We start from the raw sequence: 17,661 nt of genomic DNA, 5'->3' as shown, positions 1-17,661 counted from the left end.
ATGGGACAAATGCGTTACGTATGGGACATCCTCATACATATTGCATGTGAATGCATGTAGCTAGCTGGGAAGGTCTCTCAGTATACAAATGGTCAATCATCCTGAAGAAAGCATCCCAACATTGTAGCTACTTTTTGAGTTTTAGACACTTGAAACAATGCATGTACTTGACTGAACAATTTTCAGAAAGGGGGAGGGGAAAATGGCCCTTCATCAATGGAAGTAAACACTTTAAACTATTCAATTTTTCAGTAGTAACTATCCTGATAAAAATAGGGCATACATACTCAGGTTGGTCATAAAAAATATAGAATATGATTAAATATGATTATGATAGTAGATATATGGGGGATATTGTTCCCATATCAATCTGGAACAGCATTTGAGTAATTTCAACTGATTCTACCTCAATGATTATGCAAAAATTTGTTTATGGGTATTTTGCAAAATTATTTTGCAAAATACCCATGGGCAATTCCATGGGAATGTGGACATGGCACTAAAATTTCAAGTTTATCACATTGCAAAAGAATTACTCATTATGTATTACCCATATATTGAAGTTAAAGAAACTCAAAGAATTACATCAATTGGTCAAATATTTCTCGAGAAACAGCTACAAATGTTGATGACAATTTTTCAGTCATCCAAATTGCTAAAATGCATGCTTAACTTAATATACATTTTTTTAATAGGGCAATTCCATGAGAAATGTTCACTTTGGTGAAAAAATGAAGTTTTGAGTTTCACTTAAGTTCTCAAATATTCTAAGAAAGTAACATATATATTTTCATTTTTCACTAGTCGCATCTTTGTCATTACAAAATTTTGTATTTTTCTCAGTCAATGAAAATACTGTATGATGTGTTGCAATGACGCAAAAATTTGGCTATTTTTAAAGAGTTTAGTGTTCTTGTCTCTAAAGAAGGCCAGATATGTCCTAGAGGCCTTGCTCAGCTTTTAAATTATAGTCCAGTGTATATATCAACAGAAAATCACAACCAACTTCCTTAGCATTCATCAGTTTTTGACCCATTGATCCTCAAAGTTGTGTGATTTCTATAACATTTGAAGCGTCATGTCCGTTACGTTTTTCACTATAAGTTTTCATAGCCAAGAGGAAATTAGTGTAAAGTTGCTGTAAATTCATTTTCTATGTTAGAATTGAATCCCCTTGCATGTGTGAAAACCACTTTTCTATACCACTTCTAGTTTTCCTGTAAATGGCGTAACGGACATGACACTTTGCGTAACGGACATGACACCTCATATTAGACAAGTGGCAAAAATAACACTGTGGCCCAGTGAAACAGGGTGGTGATTAGTTTTAATTGCTTGAGGATAGTAGAACATTTCTATACTTCAGTAAATAATTAAGTCTGCACATCACTCAATAAAACAAAAACAAGCAGACTTTGCTTTCTGCCACTGGAAGACTGTTGATTTTAGATGATCTTGCTACCCTGTTACACCGGTTTGATCCATTCCCACCTCTTGTAATCCTGACTGATAAACAGCAGCTGTCATTCCAAGGAGTATTTAGACAATGGAGTTTTCATTGTTGGCCTTCCCTTCAATACTTAAAGTGAGCACTTTCTACATATAAGTACATTGTAGACCACATTTAACACATATCCACCATGGAGTCAACACAACAGCCAGGAACTCCTGCACAAATGGATCCTCGTGCATCCAATGAACATGATCACTGATGATACAACAACAAAGAATCCAAATGTCACCAGCATCAATGTCTTCAATGATGGTGTTGCCTCATAATTTAAAAAAAAAGTTTGTGCTGCATCCATACATACCTCTCTCATCTCTATGACTATAAATCCGCACCTTCAGTGGCACGTTAATGAGATATCACTTGCCAAGAGGGCTGAGAATGGAATTGTTTGCTTTATTAAGCGTGTTGACAGTACATGTAGCTCTATCGTCAGAGAAAGTCGGTCTGAATGCTGGCTATCCATTTCATCAATACATCTCAACTAGATGTACCTCTATGCCAAGGGATATACTGGTATATATGACAGCGCACAGCATCGTACAACAAGCACAATTTTGAGATGCTATGAGAAGATGTTTATCCACTGAAAGGTACACTGTATAATCATTTAGTTGGTACGGAAAGCATCCAGTATTTCAAAAAGTCCTAACCTCACAAGCTGGTGAGAATAATGTAACCAGTACACCACTCTGGCAAGCCTTAAGAAGTGCCTAAGCAAGCAATAAGTTGATTATACAATTTGAACGAGTTGAATTTGCCGAGAAGAAAACAAGAAATACTTCGTTGCCCAGGTGACCACTCTACATGGAAATGGATTAATATATGTTGTGAAAATTCTCAGAAAAAAAAGGGGCTTGATCATGCACTTCTAGCCAAGAAAAGAAAGCATTTGTTGACAATGATAAAGAACTGGTACCGGTACTAGCAGTGGAATTTTTACAATAGTCTATCCAAGATTGGATAACAGAGGATGATTCTACTCCAAGGATGACATTAATGCCAAATGAAAGAACTTTGCAGAAATGAAATTTTCATACCTTATTTCTTTCAGATGATAACACTAATTTGATAATGGTACCAAACAATTTTGTGGTCCTGTTTCATTGCATAAAAGTTGATGCAATCCTGAGTGCATTTTAATGATGTTGTATTCAAACTTTTTATTTCATACAGATCTGGTTCGTTCTGTTTTCTTTGCCTATCCGCAGATATGGAGACATGGTCTTCTGTGTTGAACATGTATGCCATTGTGGTACTCTGGGCATTGTACTCCATGTGCTTTAGAGTAGCTGTTAGATCACTGAAACCTGCAATAAAAGGACTTTTTGATGTTTTGTTCAAGAACATAATGTAGTTAGCAGTGTGCAGTTATTTTAATCTTTTTATTTTGAAACAAAGAAGTGAAAATATGGTTCACCTTACAAGGGTGTCATGTCCGTTACGCTAGTGTATAATACTAAGTATCAAATAGTAGGCCACTAAGAGAAACATAACCATAGTATAAGATAGTAATATGTCCTATTTTGCTATGGTGGGTGGTAGTAACTGGAAATTTGTCACTAATTGTAGCTAGCTGGTGCAGGAGCGAATTTCTTTTATATTTCTTTGTTTTGTAAATATATACAAAGACTAACCCCCCTAAAATGATATAAATATAAGAAATATTACATGATTGCAGTTATGATGTGTGTCCCTATGTTCTAACCTTACTATGCAAACAATTGAATATCTGTTATACCTTGTAATAGAAAAATTCTCTTAGCTTACAAAAAGTGGACAAAACTGTCATGTCCGTTACACTCGAAGTGTCACGTCCGTTACGCAATATTTTAAACTATTAAAAAAGAATGAACAGTAAAACTACTCTAAATTAGGACTTTATGAGTAAAGCATGATCTAAGGTTTAATCAAGACCCAAACCAGCTTCATCTTATCCAAAAATTCACAGGAATTTTCATAATGGTAAGTAGATCAAAATGCCTTGTCCATTTAGTGTCATGTCCGTTACGCTCGCTAAAAATGCAATTTCTCAACAACCACTTGATAAATTTCCATGAAATTTTCTGTGTACATTACATATACTTAAATGTGTCTGATAAACTCAATTAGAATCTTTTGGAGACTCCCAATTTCATTGTGTGATGGTTTGAATCACAAAAAAGTGGTCTGAATGTCATGTCCGTTACGCTGGAATTGACCATTAGAACAATTCTGCTAGCACTTCAATTAATTTATTTAAAAGAAGCAAATTGGTTCTACTTCAGTCTCCCGTGAGGAAATTTTTATGCCACCTTCAAAAAATATTTAATCACCACATGAAAGTTCAGCCCTTGAGCCATGTAACGCGAGTTACCGAAACAAGAAATATTTTTCATTCTGAAGGAAGCAGTGGAGGTAATTTGTTGGGAATTATAATTTTCTAAATTCATCATACCCTGATACTGTACACAGGATGTTGACTTGAATAAACACTGTCATCACATTAAAAAATGTCAATGAAAAGTGTAACGCGAGTGACCATGTAACGCGAGTTACCGGCATGTAACGCGAGTTACCGACTATAAACACAAGTTTCCACCAACATAAGCAAATTTTAACACTTAATTGAGCTAGATTGTGGTAAAAACAATCAAATGCAGTGTTATACACACTATGCTGGACTGAAACAAAGGAAGGCAGCCTAATAAACTGTGATTGTATAATACTAGCATCAAGGCCACTGATCACATGCCACATTGAAGAGTTTAGTCATGCTTCTACTGCATGTGTACATGAACATCCAGCAGTGAATGAGAACATAAAATTTATCATCTGAATTTCCTGCATCAGTATTACAGAATTTTTATTACAGAATGCTATAAAGCAGCAAGTGTTGGTTCTAATCCTTATTCTGTGGTCTAGTGAAGATGACGCCTGTCTGGAGATCAGGAGGTTTTGGTTCGAATCCTGCTCGAGTACATTGTATGTATGCCCATGATTTTTTATCATGGCTGCTACTAAAACACTGATCAATTCAGTGCTTATCTACGTCAATGTAGGGCAATTTGTCAATCAGTTGCAATGAAAACATCTCAATGGAAGAATTTCATGAATTTGAATGATAAAATATGCAGTACCCGCTGCATGATATAAGGATTAGAACCAACGCTTCCTGTTAGGCGGAAGTTCGGTGGTCTAGTGGAGATGACGCCTGTCTGGGGAGATCAAGAGGTTGTGGGTTCGAATTCTGTTTGAGTATGTACGCCCATGACTTTTTTATCACGGCTACTACTAAAACACTGATCAATTCAGTGCTTATTTACGTCGATGAAGGGTAATAAGCCAGTTCGTAATTTAGCTCATGTATACATTGGTACAAATAGCCTTTCTTTTTTTTTCTCAGTTGGTTCGGCACTTCACTCATTTTCAAAGTGGCATAATGCATAAGCTTGCCCGATATAACAATTTATGGAATTCGTATTAAAAAAAAGAATGAACTTGCATTTAGATCAGGGGATCAGAATACTCCCATCAGTTTATAATTTAGCAGCCATCCATTTCATTGTTTTGTATTGAATGCAGTAACAGCTTATCTCCTTTTATATAGTGAAATACCATTCTTGCTGTCAGGTGGATGTGCTGGCAAGCATCATTTAGATAAGGATCACATGAATAATCATCGCATCACAGATGCTTATCTCAGTGAATTTAAAAAGCAAAATGCCTGTTGGTACAAATGACCTTTTTCTGCTCATGCGCAAAGTGGAATTACGAACTGGTCTATTTGTCAATCAGTTGCAAAGAAATGTACTAGTTTTCACCCCTCACAAAGATAGGATTTTAATTTTTGAAAGATTGTAAGCTTTTTTGTAAACTTGTAGATAGGGTTTGATACTTTTATTTTTGTTTTAAAAAGACTTTCAAAATTTTTCATCTTTACACTCTGAAAATTACAATGTACTTTGATATACACGTAAATCATCTGGGTATATATTCAAACATATTCAAGGTCTCTATGAGGAGTGAAACTCTTATTAGTCTTAAATGCATTCTTCTCTATCAATTGGGTTTATTAGTAAAATGTTTGTTTAACATTTATTCATTTTACTATCTACCAACCTAAGCATCTCTCAAAATATTCAACACAATATTCAGTGCCATCAGAATAGTTGAATGTCATCAATTTGTGTCACCCTGTGTTAGTGGACATAATGTAACGCGAGTTACCGTAACGCGAGTTACCGACATAAAGGCTCCCTACATTTTACCAGGTCATTGTTACTCAACTTTGATAGTGTTAATTTATGAGTCCTAACCCACTATCAATTCAAGGTAGGAAAACTTTTATCAAGATTGTCTAGTATGAGGAGACTTTCCAAAACGAGGTCTTTATAGAATTGACCATGTCCTTTTTGTGTAACGCGAGTTACCAAAGTGAAATGATTCAAGAATCCCAACATGTTTGTCCTTTATTTTTCTTTTTGGATTCATTTGGTTGGTGTATGTCTACTTAACCCATGATGAAAAAAGTAACTTGTAGATCCTATCAATTACAAAGATATTGGCACATTATCCCATAAATGTACCCATTATTTGTAACGCGAGTTACCGTGGAATTGCCCCCATATAAACTTGCTTCTCCACACACTAAACGAATGGGGGACAAAGGGCAGGCATACTTAGGTTGGTCATAAAAATATAAAAATATGACTGAATATGATTATAATGGTGAATATTCGGGGAATAATGTTTCCTTCACAATCTGGATCAGTATTTGAGTAGTTTCAACTGATTTTACTACAATAATTATGCAAAATACCCATAAACATGGTTCTTCACACACTAAATGAATGGGGGACAAACTGTCCCATACGTAACTGTCCCATACGTAACACGTCATGTCTGTCTTTAATTAGAACCTGTAATAAGAGCTTTTTGCCTAATGACATGAAACTTACCTGTGATAATCTTGAGTGTTGTGACTTTCATCACAGTGAGTTACAAGTTGTAGAATGAAATACTTTCAGAGAGTTTTGAGGTTGAAAAAAATGTTCAAAAAAACAAAAGTTTTCTGGTCCCATACGTAACGGCACATATTTTCTCTTCTAGAATATAATTGTCACAGTCATTTTTCTCAATTTTTTACATGTTTATACTTCTCCTAGATCTCAATCACCATGATGAAGTTCAATATGATCAAAGGCCATTAACACTACTTTTCAGGTCATAAAAGTCTCTGAATGTCCCATACGTAACGCGCGCATTATCTTGGACTTGCCCTATAGGCAAGTACATGTAAAGCCGCAACACAGACATTGTTTTAAACTTCATGTTTTGACAATTCAGGGATAGTCTTTCATTGGTACAGTATTCTCCACTGACATTCAAAAAGAAAAAGAGAGAAAAAAAAGTATTGTGCTTCAAACTGAATACATCAAATATATCCAGAGTTCCTAATACAGTGTCTGATTTTGGACTTTTGAAAACACAAATTTACATGTAAAACCTGAACCAAGTTTAGACCTCCTGTGCAAAATTTGATCGGGTGCAAAGCATGGGTTTTACACAATTGTACTCCGCAGTCAAATTTTGGATGGTGGCATGGTCAAATTATGGGCTGCTTGTTTTATATCCTTGTCCCACATCTGTCTTTGTTAAATATTGTATACCTTGCACATTACAATATGTCCTTCAATATTAAAGTTATGTAAAGCAGAGTACAATGTACATTTGTTTATATAGTGCTGGCCTACTTGAAACAAGCACTCTGGGAATTTGCAAAATCTTTCTTAAATTATATTTTAACCTTCTGGAAAGAAGGGGAAAATGGTGTGAGCGAGATCCCCTTTCATGTGGGCACTACTCTATATTTGCAAGTGATTGAAACGGGTGCTGTTCGCTATTCCGAAGGTTCGCTATTCCGAAGGTTCGTTATTCCGAAGGTTCGTTAATCCGAAACACACAAATTCCCTATACCTAGAGGTTCGTTAATCCAAAAATGAAAAAGGGTTCGTTAATCCGAACATTTGTGGCGTTATTCCGAAGGTCCGTTATTTCGGAGATTCGTTAATCCGAAAATGAAATTCGGAATAATGAACCTTCGGAATAACGAATCCTCGGACTAAAGAGCCTTTGGAATAACGAACCTTCAGAATAATGAGCTGTAACCGACTGAAACATACAGTGTTGTAGCTGTCTGCACAATTTGAACTGAAGTTAGTCATCTATGCGAACGGGACTCAACATAAGAGGTAAAAATCAATGCTAGTTGAAGAAGTTGGTTATATCAAGAAATGCATAAAAATGTGTGTATCTGGCCGTCTGTGTGTTTCTGTTTGTCTGTCTGCTTTATGTGTGGTCTTGTGTTATCTAAGAACTGTATTTCTCATCCGACTTGATTCAACTTGCTCTATAATTTTGTACATTGATTTTTTGCTCACGGTTACTTGAAAGAATCTTCGCATAATTAGATGGCCAACTTCAGTTTCAGATTATGCAGACAGCGTATGCCGTATTCGCTCGCAAGAGTGATTTTGTTTTGAGCGACAACGCGAAAGTCAACATCAATATCATGCTTTCCCAACCACCAATTTGCTTCAAATTTACATGATTGGAAATAAGCCAAGGATATCCTGTGATTTTAGTGCAATTTGGTTCAGTAGAATTTGAGATATCTAGGCCTTACCTTACATGGATACAAAAGTACATTAGACTTATAGTACCGGTACCTTCATTCAATTCAATTCATTGATGTCATAATTTTAAGCAATACAGCCAATATTTTACGTACATGTACAATATTCAATGACCAAATATCAAGGAAAAACGACTAAAAAGCAAGTGGCTTAAAGACTATAATTTTCTTTACCTCTCATGTGTAGGTTTGGTGTTTTGTTAAACTTATAGTTTGTTTTGTATTTGTTTTTGTTTTTTCAAACATAACTTGTAACACCAAATCTCCAAACATTTATTACAACCAATTGATGATGATTTTTTTTTTCTGGGATTTTCAGGAAGCAATATGTGATAAAAAGCTGGGAAAAACAAGCCGATACATCAGTTCACATGTAATAAACTCACAATAAAACGGTGTCCTTGGGCACCAGATCGGCTGCAATGGGACTTGTGAGCTCCCTTCCATCGCAGTACACCACGCGCCCTCCAGTGCCGCCGCCTCCTCGACGTCTCCCACCGCCACCGCTACCCCTCCGCCCCTTGATAACATCGCACATGCATATCGGTGGACACGCCTGGCTCAGTTTCGTTAGCGTCCCAGCAATAATTACGAGCACCAAGGCCCTACAAACACTCTCAAACATCATGGCAAAGATTATCTTATTCCTTTCAAACGCGATGCAATGATAATCTCCGCTGCCAGTTTCCCGAACGCCACCGTATTTAATGCAATCCTATATGCAACAAGACTTAGCAGAATAGACGATCTCCACACTCACGAACGAACGTTACGTTTTCGAGCCACCACGGATATCGCAAGCATGATCTAGACCTACTCATTACCGTTTGTGGCATGAATGTTTTCAATGAGAAGCAATGCACTGCAACTGAAACTACAGGCAGCTTGGTAGTTAAAGTTTCATGCCATCGTCAAATCCAGCTGAATTGTAGTTCCAATCTCGCTGGAAGGTACGGGATACAATATCCACGTAAACCTCTAGATTGCTTTCAGATGGAATCCAATATTGCCAGATCGTGAGAAGACGTAGATAACCTAACACGCAACACAGCACTATACTAGCACGAGAAACGATAAGGCTTTGGGGCACGCTTATCCCCCAAAGAGATGCGGTGTGCGAATGTTGTGCCCTCCGCGCGAGCTCCGTCGTCAAAATGAACATTCAAACGAAGTTTATGACATTATTCCTCGTGGAAAAATCGCCGAATCGGTCTCTGCTCTGTCCCCAAGCTTTTCAAAGGTTGGTGCAGTACACTTGACGGTGATCATGAGGTTAGGGAGAAATGATGACATGCGATCATTCATCGCGAGCAACCAGAGCCACGGTGAACTGCAGTACCATCACCATACCCACCACACGCGGCGGCAATCCGTACACACAGCTAGCTAGGACTTCACGTCGCCAGTTCTGACACGCAGTTTACCGTACAGCAAGCTATCGGCTGCGCGGTCCGCATTGCCAAGTCGTGTGATGGCACCATCACACAATAAAGGAAAAAAAAAAGGAAAAAAGAAAGAAAGAAAGAAAGAGATCGCAATGTTTACGTTTGGTTATAGTGTGAAATCCTGTCCCCACTTAAAATGTGCGTCTTCGATCACAATCGGGTGTTCGGATCTATCCATTCCATAACACAGCCATTATGGATCAAAATTACTTTTTGGCGGACATCGACAAAGTTGATTGTAACACGGCGGTGAATGTTTATTAATTTGTTAACTTTTCGCTCGAAGTAGACGTTTAATTGGAAAAGAAAACATATCGATTTTGTGTCCATCATTACTGAAAGACAAAATTATTTCTTATCATGATGACGCCCATATAAATGCATGATGTATCTACGAAAGAAAGGAAAACAATTACTATGATCACATTCCAAATAATTCAATCTTATCATTGGGCACCCTTTTACACCAAGTAAAGTACTTGGACTTTTTTCCATCTTTTTCTTGTTTCATTATTCACAGCGTCTGGGAGAAGAAAGGGATTTTAACTCGTTTACGGGGGGGGGGGTTGGGGGATGGAGAGGGAGATAGAAACAAGAACTTTAGAGGGCGCTCTCGAGGTTTTCTCATGAACCACAATTTCCTGCGACATCCTGGAGAGCTCTGCAAACTGCGAGCAATGTGCCACCACTAATAGTCCCTTTGACAAAAACACGATGAAACAAGATGTAATAAAATATTATATTTTAATAGTCTGTTTCATTCGTGTTTATTTTTTCTCTTGTTTTTGTCCTGAAGCATTTGACAATTTCTTTAATGATCAGATGATTTCTTTAATGATCAGATCAGTGCCATAGATTTATGGGTGTCACGAGTATAATCATGCCCAAATCACAAATCATGTTTCATTTTGAGATCAATTAGCGTGAAGTATCATAATCCCATGTTATTTCTGATACAGATAGCTTTGGGGTTATTGAGATGCTGTGGTCACTGACTATTACTATGGTGATTCAAGTTGTCAGCGCTGACAAACGTTGATGACCCCCCCCCCCCCCCCCCCCCGAAGAGAATTTTGGAGACACCGAGGTTCATGGTTTTAACCAGAAACTCGAAATTTGGTAGAGTATGTTCTTTTATATTTGGGATCAAAATTTTAAACAAAAGAAGGGGGAAATGTGAAGAGAGAAGTGGTGTGGTGGATGCGATGTTGGATGGTGGTGGTTGCGATGGCAGTAGGCCTATACTACTACAGTGTACTGTATTAGTAAATAAATAAACAGGGCGCGATGTCATTGTATAACATGTACCGATACATGTGCCAATTCACAATAGTGAGCCGACGAAGCATGCAGCGCGCGATGTCAGAATTGCTTTGTGATGTCACAATTGCTTTGATTAGTAGTAATTGTTACATTTCACAGAGCGACATACTAGTATACGAAGCAGCGCTCGATGTCAGAATTGCTCTGTGACGTCACAATTGCTTTATTAGAAATATCGTTACATTTCAGAGTGACATCACAAAGCAGCGCTCGATGTCAGAATTGTTTTGTGATGTCACAATTGCTTTCAAATTGTTACATTTCATAGGGAGACATTACAAAGCAGCGCTCGATGTCAGAATTGCTTTGTGACGTCACAATTACTTTATTAGAAATATTGTTACATTTCACAGAGTGATATCACAAAGCAGCGCTCGATGTCAGAATTGCTTTGTGACGTCACAATTGCTTCACTAAAAATTTAATAATAACTCTATAGTAAAGAGTACAGATAACCATGTACCCAAAGACCTCAGCGAGATATCTACTGTATTCTTAAGACCTTTATGGAACTCTTCAATGCAAATCCCTTATCAAGATGCGCTGGACAGACATCAAATTGCGACTGTAAATCGCAACCTTGACCAATACTTGATAGATTTTAAATCGGTAGATCTGAGCATTATTGACAATTTAAACTCTGAATTGAATGACATACTTAAAGCACCTGCTGTTTTACTTGGTTCTTTTAAACAGAGGAATAGGCAAGTTTCGGAAAAAGAAGAAATGAAACACTCAAAAAAGTGGTTTGATGATAAATGCAAAAATGCAAGAAGAGAATTTAACCATGCCAAAGTAAAATACAGGAATAACAAGTCAACTGCTGTTTTACTTGGTTCTTTTAAACAGAGGAATAGGCAAGTTTCGGAAAAAGAAGAAATGAAACACTCAAAAAAGTGGTTTGATGATAAATGCAAAAATGCAAGAAGAGAATTTAACCATGCCAGAGTGAGATACAGGAATAACAAGTCAACTGGGAATTTCCATGAAATGAATATAGCTGGAAAGTCATATAAGAAAACCCAAAAAAGAGCCAAGTACTTGTACGAAAAACGTTTTGTTAAAAAATTGCGGCGCTTTGAAACAAAGAATACCCAAGAATTTTGGAAGCTGTTGAAAGACCCCCACACAAATATTAAAAATTTGGTTGACTTTGATGCTCTTACTCAGCATTCTATTGATTTAAATTATCTTACAGGACTAATAGTTGTTAATGATTTTCTACCTCAACGTGAGCAGGAAATTACAAATGATTATATTAATATGGAATTCACTGAACAGGAAGTACTCTCTGGGATTAACCAACTCAAACTTAATAAAGCAGCTGGCATTGATTCCATATTAAATGAATTTATTGTTTATGCCAGAGATGACATTTCTCAAACTTTAACAAAATATTTCAACCTGATTTTAACGACTGGTTTCATCCCAGATGAATGGTCTGTTAGTGTTATTTGCCCAGTATTTAAAAGAGGCTCCCCTTCTAATCCTGATAATTATAGAGGTATATCAGTGTTAAGTTGCCTAGGCAAACTTTTTACGTTGCTGCTTAACAATAGGCTTACAAAGTTTTTAGAAGCATCTGGGGCTCTTGGAAGTGAGCAAGCTGGTTTCAGGCAAAATTATTCTACATTAGATCACATTTTTACATTGAAGACAATTATAGATATCTATTTGAGCAGCCAGAAAAAAAAAACCTTTTTTGTGCATTTATAGACTACAGTAAAGCATTTGATTCAATCAATAGAATCAAACTTTGGAAATCACTGATTGCTCATGGCATCGATGGGAAAGTGTTAAATATTATTGTTAATTTGTATAAAAGTGCTAAGTCATGTGTAAAATCACATTGTAACTCTCCGACTCTCTCAATTGTTTCCTTCTTTTATTTTCGATTCGATTTCGATTTCGATTTCGATTCGATTTCGATTTCGATTTATTTTCATATTTCTCGATGAAAAAATACATCTAATATAACAAAATTAAATGAAGTACATGATATCAAGCTGGAGACATACATGAAATATTGCAAATATATAAAACATATAGTGGTCGATCTATGACGTTTTGAATCTGTGAATGGATGCTAATGATGGCTAAAGAAATATGAAGGAACCTACTTAAAAGCGAGCTTGTTGAGCGTAGGTCCCAGTTAAAATCGAGTTAAAGATTAAGATGGGGAGCACGGGTACAACAATGACCGAAACATAGAGGGAAAAAAAGTACATTTATACAGTTATATAGCAAATTCTTCTCTAATGCAGATTTGGGGTCGGAAAAGCCACATGCTTTATTGGTGTAAGACAAGGCGACAATCTCTCGCCTCTCTTATTTGCTCTGTATAAGTAAACGATTTAGTGAGGGAATTACTGAAAAAGTGTAATGGTCTGAAATTAATATCGGAGCTGTCATATGAATTATTGCAGACTGAAGATACTGTTATATATTATAATTCAATTACACTACTATATGCTGATAACACTGCCATAATGGCTGAATGTAAGGATGATTTACAATGTGCTCTTATTAGAATCCTTACACACTTTACTGTATTGATAAAGAACTGTCTGTCAATGTTTCTAAAACTAAAATTGTTATTTTCTCAAGGGGTAAAATTAGAAAGATTCCCACCTTTCATCTAGGAAGTTCGAACTTGGAAGTACTTATGAATACACATATTTGGGTATATGTTTCAATTACAATGGAAGGTTTATTAAAGGACAAGTTCACCTTCATAAACATAAGGATTGAGAGAATGTAGCAATATTAGTAGAACACATCATTGAAAGTTTGAGGAAAATCAGACAATCCGTTCAAAAGTTATGAATTGTTGAAGTTTTTTTGCAGTACCCGCTGGATGAGAAGACTACTGCAGTGTATGAATAACTTAGATGTCACATGCGTACAACAATATAAGGAAAATATAAAGAGAATTTCACAAAATTCCATCTTTTGAAAAAAGTACACATTCCCCTACCTCGTTACCGATAAATGTTATGGGTAATATTATTCCCCCTGCCTTTAGAAAGAGGCAAGTCAATTGCTCTTTTATTATGCGAAAAAAGTGAAAATATGTTGAATTTTCTTTTATATTTTCTTTATACTGTTGTACGCATATGACTCACAAGCTGTAGTAGTCTCCTCATCCAGCGGTTCCAACACAAAAATTTAAAAAATTCATAACTTTTGCATCGATTGTCCAATTTTCCTCAAACTTTCACTGATGTGTTCTACTAATATTGTTGCATTTTCTCAATCCTTATGTTTATGAAGGTGAACTTGTCCTTTAAGGCTGAGAAAAAATTATATGATCAGGCTAGCAAAGCAATGTGTTCTCTTATTTCAAAATGTAGAAGACTTGATTTACCCATTGATATCCAACTTAAGTTATTTGACAGCCTGGTCCTCCCCATTGTGACGTATGGTTGTGAAATATCAGGGGCGGATCCAGGAATTCTGTAAAGGGGGGGGGGGGCGTGACTATTATTTTTGGTCCCACTTCCGGGTTTCATTTCATTTTTGTCTTTTTATTTATTTTTTTAACGATAAATAAAGGGGGGCGTGCGCCTCTTCCCCCCCCCCCTGGATCCGCCACTGTATATGGGGCTACTCTCAGTGTGCTTTGGCTGAGAAATTGCATATAAAATTTTGCAAAATAATTCTTATTGTAAACAATCAACTCCAACTTGTATGATCCTTGGTGAACTTGGACGATATCCAATTATGAATTATGTCAAATGTAGGATGGTTAGTTTCTGGTCCAAACTAATTCAGAAAGATAACTCTTTTATAGCTTACATTATGTATTGCCTTATTTCTAACATGCAAAAAGCTCAAAACCTCCAATCACAATGGTTAATTGCTGTTCAAAATGTGTTGAACAATTGTGGGTTTAGTAATATTTGGTTAGCTCAAACATGTAGCCACGTATGGTTAAAAAAAAGTCAGAGATTGAATGATCAATTTATTCAAACTTGGTCTAGTTTTGTTAATGACAGTGATTCCTGTGTCAATTATCGCATTTTCAAATGTAAATCTATGTTTGAACCGTATCTCCTGACCCTCCCTCGCAAATTGGATGCTAGTACCTTGACTAAATTCCGTTTAGCTAACTCTAAACTCCCAGTAGTAGTAGGGAAGTACAGCAATATCAATTATGATGATAGGATATGCCCAATGTGTAACTCAAACAAAATCGGTGATGAATTCCATGTGTTATTTGAATGTAGTTCATTTGATACTCTGAGACAAGCTTTGTTGCCGAGATACTATTATAGAAATCCAAATACCCATATGAATGGAAAAACTATTTAACTGCAAAAGTAAGGTGAAATTGCTAAATCTTTGTGAAATGATTGAGGCTATTGGAGCAAAGTTCAGATCCTCAACGCCGCCCTAGACACCTCCCCCCTTGACCACCAGAATATAGTGCCCTCCCCATAACTACATTATTTTGCTTACACTGACTCATTCCACTACTTTTTGTAATAACAGTCAACCCCCTTTTTTGTTTGTTTATTTTTTAGACCACGAAAATACAATGCCTTCCCATAACCGCATTATTTTTTATACATTGATTCACCCCACTATACTTTTAGTAATAGTTGATACCTCTTCACTCATCTCCCCCACCACCAACCCCTCCCCTGCCAGCTTGATAGTGGTCCCCTTGTTATTAAGATAACTATTCTTTTCTATTGTATTTGTTAAAATTACTGTATCATCAAAAAATGGCGTAATGATGATAAAGTTACAAGAAAATGTATAATGTATATAGTCCAAGTGTATGTAAACTTTATTTTTAAGCCAATAGGAAATCAAATAGTCTTAATTACAGTGTTAATTTTTGTAAAATAATGTTGGCATTCAGTGATTTGAATTTAAAAGTTTGAGCTCGAGTTGTAACTATTACTTTGAACCATTTTTAGAATATTGTAGTAATTGACTGCAAGTTGTGGACTATACCATCTCAACAGAGAATGAGAAGCAAACACGTGCACATGTCATACACATGTCATATAAATATGTATATATGTTGTATCTCATATTTTGTATCTCATACAATGTTAAACCTTTATATGCCCAGTTGGGGCCAAAAGGTGTGTTTTACAATAAAGTTCAAAAGTTCAAAGTTCACAGAGTGACATTACGAAGCAGCGCTCGATGTCCGAATTGCTTTGTGATGTCATAATTGCTGTTAGAAATCGTCTAGTCAAGGGTCAAAATGGTCCTCCCGCTTCGACCCCCCCCCCCCCCCCGCCTCCGATGGTAAGAATCTCAGGACGTCTTTGGTAGGCCTATGCTTGAACCTTTTGAAACTTTTTTTTTTAACTTACTTATATTTTGTTCAAGGTATGTGTGTCCGCATCGCCTAAGTGAAAGGCTGAAATGATTCTCTTCCACATATAACTTCCCATCGGTGATGTACCTGAGCACAACAAGACGTTCCTTACCGAAGAGTTGCAAGCAATTCCCTTTGACTCGACGATTAAAAAAAAAAAAAAAAAAAAAGGTCTGGAAACATCCAATCTACGAATTACAAAGGAATGTCAAACGTTGATACTCTTTTTTCTTTATGTATGTAGGTCGGATTATAATCCCAGTGGGACACCACTGTCCTACCCAATGTTGTCATCGTATTTCGTCAGAAATGCAACACGGACACGATTGTACCACTGATCTCTAGGAAATCAAGAGCAGCGGATTGAGCAACCGTGCCGTAACCTCTCGCGAAATTGAGCACAAAGCCGACAAGAGAGGACGCGCATCACAAGATGGCCGCGTCCATGGTCAGACAAGCTCCCAAGATGTCGAGGATATTTCGGCAGAGTATACCGCTTTTGAGTGGGAAGACTGTTGTCAGAAATCCACCAGCAACCCACCTGATTGTGGCGAGGACTATAACAGAGCGTCAGATGCAAGAAAATAGGATGATATTTTACAAACGGATGGCACAGTTTCTCGGTTTAGGCGTGTTTCTGTACTTCATCACTCCATACGCACAACAACTGAAGGGCGCACGGTTTGAGCCAAGACGGGATAAGAAAAGGAGGAAGCTAGCCGAAGAGAGGGCCGCAGCTGAGGCGAAAACTGATAGCCAGGAGTGGCAAGACTCTTTTCACGGAGAAATACCCGAGCGTACATCGTCATCGTCCAGTGGAATATTGCCCGTGGTCAAAGCAGCAGACGTCACAGATTATGGGATTGGTTACGTGACTCCAAGATCCAAGCAGTTCAATTTTATTGCAGATGCAGTTGAGAAGGCTTCCCCATCTGTCGTTTATATTGAGATTCATGGAAGGTGAATAACGTGTTTGTAATGTTAGTTAGGCCTAAAGTCAATTACCAACCATCCAAGGGGAATTGGGAAGGGCCCAGAACGTGTGAGTAGTGTTTGTGCATAGCCGAGGGCTTTAATTATAAACCTATAAATTTAAACCTAGTCTATAAAGAGTAAAAATACTAAAATATACACTGTACACCATTTGCGGCATTCTTTACAAGGTGCATATTTGCGGCAGGGGCCATTTCAATTTCATTCACAATTTCCAATAACACTTGTGTAACTCCTGCTTTTGTTCTATTAATACATGCAAACTTTATAGTGAGACTAAGCACACATGTTCATTAGCTGTTTTGTTGATGAATGAAAGTGCCCCTGTCAGAAATAGACACCCTGCCGGCTGCCGCAAACTGGGTTGATTACT

The 17,661-nt window shown here is 37.0% G+C and overlaps 2 protein-coding genes across 2 annotated transcripts in view; one reads left to right on the top strand and one right to left on the bottom strand.

The window, feature by feature from the left end:
* LOC139710811 (adhesion G protein-coupled receptor A3-like) overlaps positions 1–9,524 on the bottom strand; it is a 148,287-nt gene extending 138,763 nt beyond the window's left edge. Inside the window, exon 1 of the mRNA XM_071622718.1 lies at positions 8,573–9,524. Within this exon, the coding sequence (XP_071478819.1) occupies positions 8,573–8,814 (242 nt within the window). The 5' untranslated portion in view covers positions 8,815–9,524. The remainder of the gene's footprint in view (positions 1–8,572) is intronic.
* Positions 9,525–16,728: 7,204 nt separating this feature from the next.
* LOC139710805 (uncharacterized) lies at positions 16,729–17,259 on the top strand. Its single transcript, XM_071622713.1, has one exon. The coding sequence runs from the start codon at positions 16,729–16,731 to the stop codon at positions 17,257–17,259; it is 531 nt and encodes a 176-aa protein (XP_071478814.1).
* The last annotated feature ends 402 nt before the right edge of the window (positions 17,260–17,661 follow it).

This window comes from Diadema antillarum, unplaced genomic scaffold, assembly GCF_040938485.1.
Source record: "Diadema antillarum isolate AM-2024a unplaced genomic scaffold, OU_Dant_1.0 seq00001569_RagTag, whole genome shotgun sequence".
In the NCBI taxonomy this organism is placed as follows: domain Eukaryota; kingdom Metazoa; phylum Echinodermata; class Echinoidea; order Diadematoida; family Diadematidae; genus Diadema; species Diadema antillarum.
The sequence above is the reverse complement of the archived record's forward strand: the minus strand, read 5'-3'. Positions and strand labels throughout refer to the sequence as shown.